Source organism: Labeo rohita, chromosome 8 (assembly GCF_022985175.1).
Source record: "Labeo rohita strain BAU-BD-2019 chromosome 8, IGBB_LRoh.1.0, whole genome shotgun sequence".
Classification (NCBI taxonomy): Eukaryota; Metazoa; Chordata; class Actinopteri; order Cypriniformes; family Cyprinidae; genus Labeo; species Labeo rohita.
The window spans coordinates 919,459-931,872 of NC_066876.1; the positions used below are offsets into that span (position 1 = coordinate 919,459).

The window sequence follows — 12,414 nt, forward strand, 5'->3', positions numbered from 1 at the left end:
GAAATCAGGACTACAGAAACATCTCTTCTCTCAGACATGAGAAAACGCTGAGGACCATCTGAGGGCTAGTGTCCAGTGGATGTTTAACTTGCTTAAACTAAACTTTCTGCTGAATGGCCCCTATCAGCCTGCTGACTCTATTTCCTGATCCTGTCAGCATATTCTTCTCTGTGCCACAGTCACTTTACAAGGATCAGACACTTTATACACCAATGTGCATACTACTGTCAGAAGAACCCTTTTCCACTATAAAGAACCTTTGCTGCACTGAAAAGTTGCCATGGATGTTAAAGGTTCTTTGTTCTTTTGTGAGGCCTATATTTTGTGCGGAAAGCCAGGGTTATTCCATTAGTTTTCATATGTATTCACAACATATTGGCATCTAAAAGTATCTGCTTTTACATATGGACCACATAGGCAACATACAGTTTTTTTTTTTTTTTTTTTGTTTTTTTTTTTCAAATCTTCTGGACAAAACTAAATCCACCTAGACTTTCATTTTTTTTTTGCGTTCTCCACTGAAGCATTAAAGTTCTGATTTACTGATTATTATTTTTGGTATAGGATCTTATAACACAAGATCGTTTATTGGAAGCTTATTTTGTGCTGAAAGAGAGTACAGTGAATAGATGACAGCACTGCTGTAAATATAATACTGCTGAATGATTTATTAATAGCTCATCCAGTACACTGCAGTGCTAAAAATATGAACACTGTGACAGTGGAGAAGGGCAAAAGGGTTGTGTGTGCCAGAGCAAGTACATATTTGTGTTTATAAATGTGTAAATGCACTATTAGCAATGTTTATCAGTGTGCCATTTTAACTTTACGTGCATGGCACTGTTGGGGTGTGTTTACTTGGATTTGTTTTTAAGGCATTTTCTCTACTGCAGCTTAAGACGTTGCACATTCTGCTGTTGTCTGGTGTTTTGATAGCGCTGTCGTTTCTCAAATTTCACTGCTCTTTTGTCTGTGTAACCTGAGAGAGCACATTCTGTCCCCATATTCCCCAAATGTTTGGCATTTCTCCACTACCCCTTATCTGCAATGCTAGGACACTTGGAGGGGAATTTAGGGTTCAATATATTATTTACATGTCTCTCACCTGATGTAATGTATTCTTAGATGTTTCCACAAGACTGCAGGACTGTATTTGTTTTCTACTTTATTTTACTTTTATTAATTATCTTATTCATTGGTGTATTGTTCTTCTTTCCTGCACTGCCCTGACTAGCTAAGGACCAGCTTAAACCAGCATCTATGCTTCAAAACCTACCTAACCAACATATGCTGTTTTTTTCAATAGGGGTAGAAATGTGTCCCAACTTGTATATATTTACTACTTACTAAAAGTATTGTAACGAGGTGAAGAATCACACAACAAGGTTTTGACGTGAAAGACCCCCGGAGGGTGGATTTAATGTTGTTTAAATGGAAAAACAAGAAATGAAGTGGCGGTGAAGGGTGACCAGTGGTGGTGGTTTCCGGGTGCTCGTCCCCGTAAGTGCTCTCCTCAGGTGCAGAAATAAGGTGCGAAACGGTCTGGAACGGCGTGTCCAGGGCTCAGCTGCTATCTGCGGTGAGAGAGAGAAAGAGAGATTAGGCGTCTTGCTGCGTTGGGAGTTGAAGCTCGTCTGAGGCGTCCTCTCTTCTCTCTCTTATGCGGCTCCGGCGATTGGCAGCAGCTGAGCCGAGTTGGGCGCTGATGAGGTGCGCCAGGTGTGCGTGATTCCGGCCAGGGCAGCGGTGAATGGAACGGACACCCGTCACAGTATATAGTTTGCTGGTGATGAGATATTTTTGACAGTGTAGTAAAATGTTTATGAATTACACAGGCGAGGAGAACGCGTGATAAAAATAACTCATGGTGCCAGCGGGTGCTATCACAAACTTTGTGAGGTGTTGGAGGTGTTTACGTAGCAGTATTGGAAATATTTCAGGCGAGCTAATGGATATCACGCAAGCTATGTTCAAACTTTGCGCAAGAGTTATGCAGGTGAATGTCTCAACCTCAATCAATTCACTATAGAGAAGAAAAAATAAAATAAATAAAACTGACAGCGCTTTCTAACGCTGCGTTAAAGGCACATATTCTCTCAAAGACAACGAGAGACAAGTCTACTTCAATATATGCTGATAATGGTATTAAACTGTCTTAAATTATTCCCTTAATATTTCTATTGTGGCCAGCTGTAATGAGGTGAACAAGCGGAGTTAGGATCCATATGCAGTTGTTTATTAAAATGCACAGCAAACAAGTCCAAATCAGTAGGCAGATAGCGTAAACGTGAGGCAGACAAAATTCATATACAGTAAAGCAGTCCAATCCAAATAACAAAGAAAGGGATAATCCAATATTTGTAAACGGAACAAGGCAGGCAATGGTCATACACAAGATGGTCAAGACAATGATGATAGAACGCTCAGTAAGGCAGGTACACTGGCAGTACTTCGCAACGGCCTGTTAGCCAGGCCCTGTTAAATGCTCCACAGACAGGAAGTAACCTGTGAAGCAGAGGGAGCAGCACACACTTAGTACAGTAAGAAGAATGCAACAGGCCTAGATTAATTGGAAATGCTAAATCCTCTTAATATTGCCAATATTTGACGCTTTCGACAATATCTCTGGCTATCGTCCATAGATGATACGACACAACTCAGCACAGGGAGGTTATCGCAGGAACTTACAGGAACTAACGTTTTTGAACTTACGGTGTACACTAGAGTCTCTGTGCTCACAGCGTCCCAAACACAAATAATTTTTATATTGATTTATTTATATGTAAATTTTCATTGTCTGGCTCTCTGGGATTTTAGGATGGAGTTAAAGGGGAGGATTATAATTTTTTGGTAGTATTATATCACATTGTGTATATCACAAAGTGGGAGGACAAAGTCCAATTTACACTCCATTACAGTGCTGGAAGGAGTGGCAGAAGAGCAAGTGCTAACGCTAATAGCAACAAAGTCCACTTTTCTTGCTCTATGAATTGGCCCTTTCCTCGTATCCCTCAGGAAATGTGCAAACATGGATGTATCTATGTCCACATTATTGCCTCCAGCTTACAGTGCTGGAAAAAAGATGATGAAAAATGAGGAAGTGGGATGCAAATAGTGACAGATGATGAAAGATGAGGAAGTGGGATGCAAATAGTGACAATGTTTCCTTTCTCTCTCTATCAAAATGCCCATCCCTCCCGGAAGCATGTTAACAGACTCATAAACTTTAAACTGCTTCCCTACCCCAAGGAAGAATTGCATTGCCTCCATCTTGCCAGGAGGGGTCGACAGATAAGAGAGTGAGATACTAATAGTGATTCAGTCCAGTCTAGTGAAATGAACAGACATAATGTTAGTTTCTCTTAGATTTCTCATAGTTAAGAAGGGTTTGCAGGAACTGAAGAAACCGTGACAGAGAATGAACTTTTTGAACGCCACAGATTGAACCCTTGCCTCTCTGAACCTCTGGACTACTGTACTTAGGTCAGTGCCAAAGAGACCAGAGTGCGAGGCATCAAGGAGAACCATTTTCTCCTTAATCCCTCGAAGGTTTAGCCATAGATACTGCTTTGTGGCAACAGTCATAGCCATTGATTGACCAATGGCATGGGCTGTTTGCTTGGTGGCACAGAGGGCAAGATCTATGGCTCTGCAGAGCTAAAGGACTGCCTCTGGAGACAATCCCTCACCTCGGTCAAAGTCCTTCAGTAAATTGGCTTGGTAGACCTGCAACCTGCCATGGAGTGCAGGGCCTCACTGGCCAGGCCTGCATATGCCTTGCCCATCAGCCGCAATGTAGTTATGTGACTCTGCAACCCAAAACTTCAGCGTGGAGGTCAGAAAGAAGGCTCACTAGGGGGACACATTAATGACCTGACAGAAATTGTTAATTGAGTCTACTCAGAGCGATATCTTTTTTTTCCCTGCTGACCAGTCTAGACTGAGTCTAACTGTGGCATGGATTAACACCTCGACCTTGACCAAAAACTCATGAGATGTGTGTCATCTCCTGTAATAAAATGGTGATCCATGTCTCCTAAAACTGCTAGAGCTTTCCATTTCCTTGTTTACCACTAATTCACAGATTTCACACATGTACACACAAAGCAGCTTCCTTCCTTGCCCTTGGCAGCGCAGTTTTAACAGCATCATAATCGAAACTCATCAACCTTCACTGAAGTAGCAGTGACAACATCTCTTTGGGCCCTTCTGAGGGTAGGTGTAACCAGGGGTGATTTCTTCATAAGGGTGATAGGGCGACGCACCACCAAAGTGAAAAAGGGAGGTATATGTGTCAGGCACTCACCTCAGCCACCCTCATCTGACACACCTCCGGTAGCACCGCCCCCTCGATCATCATCACCCGAATTCTAACTGCCTTCACCTGTTTCTCGTTGAGCCACGCCCTATAAGTAGGACCGTCAGTCATTTGCTCATTGTCTGGTCTACCGTTCACATGCTGATCTCTTCGTTCCCTCCTGTTTATCTACGGACTGTGTGGCGTGGCTCATTCTCTGGACACGAGTTCTCCTCATGTTTACAAGAGCATTCAGTTAAGAACTTATTTTACTACTTTATGCTTTGTCTTATAAATAAGACATTTGTAAATAAACTATTGGATTGGATTGCCACTCATCTCTCGTCTCCTTCATTCCCTTGTGTGTGTGACAATATGAGGATCACATTCTCATATACTTTTATACAAAGAGTTTTTTTTAAACTGTAGTTGCAGTGCAACCTATATGAGTTCCAGAAGGACTAACACTGATGAGCTGCCTTCAAATCACCATATTCAACAAATTCATAATGTTTTCTTTACTTTTTTTTTATTTGCATTTTGTTCTGTTTAATAATTCTAAATAGAGATCCATATATTCAGTATGGATCCATATCCATACATTTAATAATGTTACAGTCAGATTAAGGCAACTGGTATAGTAGTCTGTTGATGTCTGTTACAGAGCGAACAAGCCATGAAGCAGACGGATCCAAATGCAAGCTTTTATTATCAGAGACATGGTAAAACACTTACAGGGTCAACACCAGCAAACAAGTACAAACAGTGCAAGACGAAAGCGTAATCCAGGGACAGTCGATCAACAGCGAATGTAATGCAAGGGGCAAGGCTATTGGGTAATCCAAACAGACAGTAAATAATTCAAACGAGGGGTGAACAGAGTCTGAAATGGCAAGACAAAGGGAAGGCAGACAAGATACGATAACAAGGCTAGGATCAAGACACGATTAACCAGACTAGAAACAAGACTAAACTAAACTCAGGAAACTTGGAAATGGCTTTGTAGTGTAGCTAACACTAGGAGAGTGCTAAGCGCTAGACAATACTCTGCCCAGAATGATGGTGACGGCCTCATATTATATACAGTGTGTGATTGGCTGCAGCTGTGTGCATAATCAGAGAGGTGGTATGGGAAATGTAGTTCAGGGTGTAGTGCAACAGTCTGTGTAGTGTGAACACTTAGTGTGAAATAGCGGCTGCCACGTTTAGTCAACCGCAAGCTCAGGGATATTCAAGTATATTGATCGCTACTCCGGTGATTAAACTCGCTTGTGAAATGGCAGCTGCATCAGAGCACGTTCACATAATGGTGGTAACAGCAGAGCATGTTCATAAAACGGTGGCGACAACAACGCCCCGTCATGTCACTGCTAGCATCCCTGAGTCAAGTCAAGTCACAGCCGATCTTGCTTAGCCGATTAAAGTCACAGCTGCTCTTCCTTAGCCAAGTCAAGCTACAGCTGATCTTCCTGAGTCAAGTCAAGTCACAGCTGTCCTTCCAGAGTCTTGTCATGTCTCAGCTGTTCGTCCAGAGTCACGTCATGTCTCAAATGTTCATCCAGAGGCACGTCACGTCACGTCTGATCTTTCAGAGGCATGTCAAGTCTGATCTTCCAGTGTCTTGTCATGTCTCATCTGATCTTCCAGTGTCTCGTCACGTCTCGTCTGATCTTTCAGTGTCTCGTCACATCTCATCTGATCTTCCAGAGGCACGTCACATCTTGTCTGATCTTCCAGAGTCACGTCACGTCACGTCTGATCTTCCAGTGTCACGTCACGTCTGATCTTCCAGTGTCTCGTCACGTCTCATCTGATCTTCCAGTATCTCGTCACGTCTCGTCTGATCTTCCAGAGTCACGTCACGTCTCATCCGATCTTCCAGAGTCTCATCAAGTCATGTCTGATTGTACAGAGTCTCGTCATTTCACAGCTGCACGTCCAAAGTCTCGTAATGTCACAGCTGATCGTCTAGAGTCACGTCACATCCTGTTTGCTGCACCCAGAACTCTGAGGTCGGTCGGTCAGTTTCCTAGTCTTATATCCAGCATGTGGGATGCACCACGGTGTCTTCTTGCACAGCTGGTATCCCCAATCCTACTCACCTTCATCCTCAGTTCTTTGCACTGTTTCCTCTATCCGTAGCACTTCCCAGAATAGGGATCGTTATTTGGTGCATTTGGGCTGCGTACACTACCGCCAAATTTGCATTTGCCTGTTTCAGTCAATGAGTCTAGTTGTGAACTGTCTGTCTGTCCAGCAATTCTCACGGAAAAAACCACCATGAACATATACCCCTGTCCATTTACGTTCAAAGAAACTGTCAAAAAGTCCATTGTATTCGCTGTTCCGACCCTTGGGGTTGTAGGGTGTCTGTCTCTTGTGTCTTAGTTTCCCCCAGGTTCCTGTCTCTGCTTTGTGCTCCTGCTCTCTCTGTTCCACCCTGGTGGGCTCCTGCGCTGTCTGTTCTGCCCTGGTGGGCTTCTGCTCCATCCACATCACCCTGGTGGACCCCTGCTCTGTGAGCTCCGCCCTGGTGGGCCCCTGCTCTGTCAGCTCCGCCCTGGTGGGCTCCTGCTCCGTCTACTTCCGCCCTGGTGGTTGTCTGCTCCGGCATGGAGGTCTTCTGCTCCTGGTCTGGTGGCCCTCAGCTTTGGCTGTTCTGCCGGCTCCACCCTGGCTTCCTGCTCTGCCGGTCCCGCTCTGCTCCACCACTCTTCTGGATTGTACAGTGTTTAGAGCGTCTAGAGGCCGCTCCAGATTGTTGCACTACACCCTTGGACTACATTTCCCATACTCCACCTCTCTGATTATGCACACAGCTGCAGCCAATCAAACACTGTATAAATACAAGGCCGTCACCATCATTCTGGGCAGAGTATTGTCTAGCATTTAGCACTCTCCTAGTGTTAGCTACATCACTAAGCTATTTCCAAGTTTTCCTGAGTTTAGTTTAGTCTTGTTTCTAGTCAGGTTAATCGTGTCTTGATCCTAGCCTGGGTATCTCATCTTGTTTGCCCTGGATTTATCGCCTGTCTTTGATTAACCCTTTGTCTTGCCATTTCGGACTGTGTTCGCCCCTCATTTGAAATATTTACTGTCTGTTTGGATTACACATTAGCCTTGCCCCTTGGATTACATTCGCCATCAATCGACCCTCGCCTGTCCCTGTTTGCTGGTGTGGACTCTGCCTGTATATGACCATGTCTCTGTTTATGAAAAAAGCTTGCATTTGGATCCGTCCGCTTCGTGTCTCATTTGCTACTTAAAAGTGTCTCTGTGTGGTCCTGTTTGGAGGTATTTATATATGTATAGAAAATGGTCTAAACTAATGTAACATAATTTTTTTTGCTCACAGTTTTTGCTGTTGCACTGTATACATCAATTTTAAGTTATTAAAATTAAAAACAACGTTTTTTTTTTTATATTCAGAAAATATAGTTTTGTGGGAATCATCATCAATCTTCAACTTGGTAAAATCTTTATTTAAAATGTTTCAGATGTTAAAGGGGTCATCGGATGGAAGTTGATATGATTCGTTAGGGTCTTAATGAGGAGTCTAAAACATACTTTGGTTAAAATGTCTCAGTGGTAGTGTAAAAAAACACCCTTTTTACCTTGTCAAAATCAGCCCTTTTCAGAGCAAGCCTTTTTGTTACCTATCTCTTTAAATGCTAATGAGCTCTGCTCACCCCGCCCCTCTTTTCTGTGGGATGATGAGCCATTATGTTTACTTTAGCTGCATTTAGCCGCAAAACTTGCTAACTGGCACATTATTCAGAAAGGCAATTTGCAAAGTTGCATAAAAAACCCTTATACTCACTTCTGTTGTAGATGAAGCTGGATCACGAATGATGAGAGCAAACATAGACACATTTAGGTAAATCGCCGGGCACATTTAATTCAAAAACGAAAGTATCGTTAATCCTCTGTGTCTTCAGTGGCTCAGATCTTGGGAGTAAATTATGAGTGCTATGTTTATTATTACATCTAACAAAACACCTCAATCGCTCAATCAGAGACATTCTTGTCTTCCCCTGCTCCAGTTTCGAAACACTGGTGGTCGGCCTGTTCTCAGCTCACTTAGGGCGGGTCTAAGGTTAGACAGTCGTGCCAAACAACTATTGTGGGAGCGGCCTGGGTTTTTGTGATGTCACACAGACAAGATGCTGAGAATGGCTTGATGTGAAAAAGGGGATAGTACTGTCAGTGCAGATAGCCTTGTGGTTAGTGCGCCGCCATATAGCACAGCTGTGCTTGCGGCGACCCGAGTTTGATTCCTTTCTCGAGGTCCTTTGCCTGCTCCCCTCTCTTTCCTGTCATCTCTCTACTGTCCTGTCCATTAAAGCCACAAAAGCCAAAAAAAAAAAAAAAAAAGAAAAAGGGGAAATTACTTACAATTAAAAAAATAACACCATTGTTCACTGGCTCGGCTGGCAAAATCTGCATGTTCAACCAATCTTTGGTATTACTTGCCGTTCAACAGATGCTTAGTATTAGGAGACATTTATTCTGTATTTCCAAAGTTAGATTTCAAATAAAATAACCTCTCACACACAAAATGAAAATATCCAATCAAACACCATGATTTACCAGGGTTGATGAAGTTGAACTGGATCCCAGACAAGTTCCCAATTATTATGACCCTGTCTAGGGTGAGGCTGTAGCAGAAGCAACACCATATAGTGGTGCCGTGGGACATCTGGTCAGGCCGCAGCTGGATCTGTCAGTCTCTTGTTTCAATGTCTCATCATGAGAGAATCTCATGAAACATCATATGACATATGAAACTCATGATAGACTGCTAACCAACATTACACCCAAGACCTCAACCCTGGAAGTTGACAACCATTAAGATTATTGGCTGAACAATTAGTACCTCTGGTTTATCAGAATGCAGAAAAAGGAAATACTAAGGATTCAAATATTGATATTATTACTAAAATCTGGAAATATAAATATGACAATCATCATAATAATGAAAACTAATGTCTCAGGTTATGCATAACCATGGTTCCCTGAGAAGGGAACGAGACACTGCGTCCTATAGCAGTCGCTATGGGGAACGCCTTCAGCGTGACCAGTGTCTGAAGCAGGTGTCTAAACGTGACAATAACATTGGCCGGCGACAGTCTATGACGTCGCTACTGGTGCGACCACAGTATATAAGGGCGCTGAAGGAACACATCATCCACTTCTTCATCTGAAGTTCGCGTCTGAGGCATGGCAAGAAAATATGACACAGTGTCTCGTTCCCATGCCAGGGAACCATGGTTACATGCGTAACCTGAGACGTTCTCTTCTGAGGGAACTCGAACTGCATCCTCTAGCGGTCGCTTTAGGGAATGACATACCCACACTGCCATGCTGAGGGGAGAGCATGCACTAAGTACCAACTCTACCATGGACATGGGAGTTGCCCCTTGGACACATCTGCAGCTGTCAGTGACACTATCCCCTCCGGCCAAAGATGACAAAATGACAGACATAGGAAATGAATGGGAAATACAAAAAAAAAAAAACCTCAGAGAATCGTTTGGCGCTACCAGCTACAAGTCAGCCACTGTGCAGAAAAAAAGTGCAGAGCAATGAAGGGGTGACACTCTAAAATATCAAGAGTGCAAAATAGACACCCATGCACACACACACACGCACACACACACGCACACACACAGACACACATAAAAATGAACCGATAAAAATGCAGCAGAGCAAATTCTGAGAATATGTGAAATAAAATGAATCAATGGAAAAATACAAAAGAGTCTCTCTCAGAAACACACACACACACACACACATAGAAATTAACTGGTAAGACTGCAACAGAGCAAATTCTGAGAATATGTGAGATGAGAAGAGCAATTTTCTTGTATTTTAATGTTTGATTGTAATCATAATGCAACCTGATATTTATCTAACCAAAAATATCAAAACTTTGACAAAAAGTAGTCTTTTAGAATGTCTAAATGTATATCTAAAAGCAAAACCTAATAAGATATGTAAAAAAAACAATGGTAATCCAAAAGTCTGCCTTGCCTTGCCTATATGTATAATATGTATATAGGGAGATATACAGGAGCTTACATGACATTACACAAGTTTTAAAAGCGTTTAATGTGAAATGTTGCATTTATTGAAAAATAATAATAAAAATATTATATAAATAAATATATTCTGATGGGAAACAAATAGCTCATTAAAATTGTATAAATATTGCATATTGTCATAAAATCCCCTCAAAATTCTAAATAATAATCAAAAAATATTATTGAACAAAAATATTTTACAATGATTTTCCTGAAAAAACAAAAAGTTATATTTCAAGGCTTCTGTAACTTTTGACTGCAAAGGAGCCAAATGTAACTCCTGAACGAAGAGGCCCAGAGGGTTAAGGGGATATTGCCGGGCATCAAGGTTCCCCATATTACCAGACCCTGTCACCCTGTCACCTAGGGAGACTAATACATCTACCCCGAGGGGAGCACTGCCAAGCTCAACCATAAGAGCAGTCTAACAGGGAGGCAAAGGATGGCCTAACAACCTGGTATGGCTGCCTCACAGAGCTCCAGGGAGCAGAGGACTAAGACAGGCCTAACCACACTATCAGTTCTGTAGCACCAAAGTTAGGGAACCAGGTCCTGCACCGGTGACCTCCTTGCAGGTAGCCTTTAGGAGCACAAGGAGAGTACGGTCAAGCTCCTAGCCCTAGAGAGCAACCCAGAGAGGGGAGTACTTAGTGAGTCATATCTTTCTTTCTCTTTCCTCACAGTATGAGTACTTTAATGCAGTGCTGATCAATGAGATGGATGAGGAGGGGAAGACTGTGGAGCTGGGTGGAGAATTTATCCTGCAGCCAAATGAACATTTCAACAATCTGTCTGTGAACCTCAGCCTCAGTGTCGTCCAGGTTCCAACTAACATGTATAACAAAGGTATGTTTAGCATTGCATACGCTCAACACATCATCGCTGTCAGATGACATGCACAACAAAAGGATGTTTATTTTAGGTTTATATAGACATTTGTTTTGTAGTTAGTTCCAGTCCCCTAATTTGATTGTAATGTAATGTTCAAATACTGCTGACATTTCATATAACAACACTGGAATGTTTCACTGATTGAGATGATATGTAGCTGCATCCCCCAGTGTTACTGGTCATAATTCTTATTATAAAACGGTTATTATAAAACGTTAGTTCCAGTCCTTGATTCTGATTAGTCAGAAGCTATGTTTTATTTATGATAAAACACAACTATAAAATAAATTTTATTTATGATAAAACACAACCGTTTCTGGGAAACACTCTTAGCAAACACCCTTAGCAACATAACAATCAATAGCATGACAATATTGGTATGAATCCTTTTTAATTTGTGATATTTGCACTGATAAGGGACAACACAAACTACAAAAACATATTTTATTACATAAACAGTTTATACATAGAAAAAACTTAAATTTTGGATTCATCAAAATATCTAGCATTAGCAGCTATTACAGCTCTGCATAATCTGGGCCTAAATTCATTGTATTCTAAACTTAATTGACAATCAATTATTGAAGCTATTAAGGTGTGCTGACCCAAAAATCTTTTAAAAACCTGGGCCAAGTTTAAACCAGTAACCAGGCATCACAGCTGGTAAAGGGGGATGTCTGACTTTGACATGTATATATTGCCATTATTATGTAATCAAAATGAAAATTATTATTGCTGGTCTTCAATGATAATGTCAAATTACTTTAATGTATTTGCACCAAAAAATGATAAGGATTTATGCTGATATCGTCCAAAACCACACTTTGCCAGGGGTTTTTCCAAACTTTTGGAGGGCAGTGTATGATGTGTTTCAGCAAAATTAATTTTTTGGTAATTATTTAATAAACCACACTATTCCCTTTATTTGCTGAGAGATAAGCAAATGTATGTGTGTAAGAAAAAAGCATATATGGTGTTAAAAAAAATAAATGACACAGCAGATAATAACAGCTCCTATTATCTGTTTTTATTTGAGCTCCAAAAGTGATTCTCTTGCCGTTAACTGTTGCTCTCAGAAGCATTTTTTAGAGTAAGGACTGCATTTAACAAACTTTTTGGTTTTAATATTTTTTTTATTGTGTG

At 41.6% G+C, this 12,414-nt stretch overlaps 1 protein-coding gene across 1 annotated transcript in view; it reads left to right on the forward strand.

Annotated features, from left to right (window-relative positions):
* The window catches only part of cacna2d3a (calcium channel, voltage-dependent, alpha 2/delta subunit 3a), a 170,475-nt gene that overhangs the window by 39,264 nt on the left and 118,797 nt on the right, over positions 1 to 12,414 (forward strand). The window contains 1 exon segment of the mRNA XM_051117795.1: positions 11,064 to 11,226. Within this exon segment, the coding sequence (XP_050973752.1) occupies positions 11,064 to 11,226 (163 nt within the window).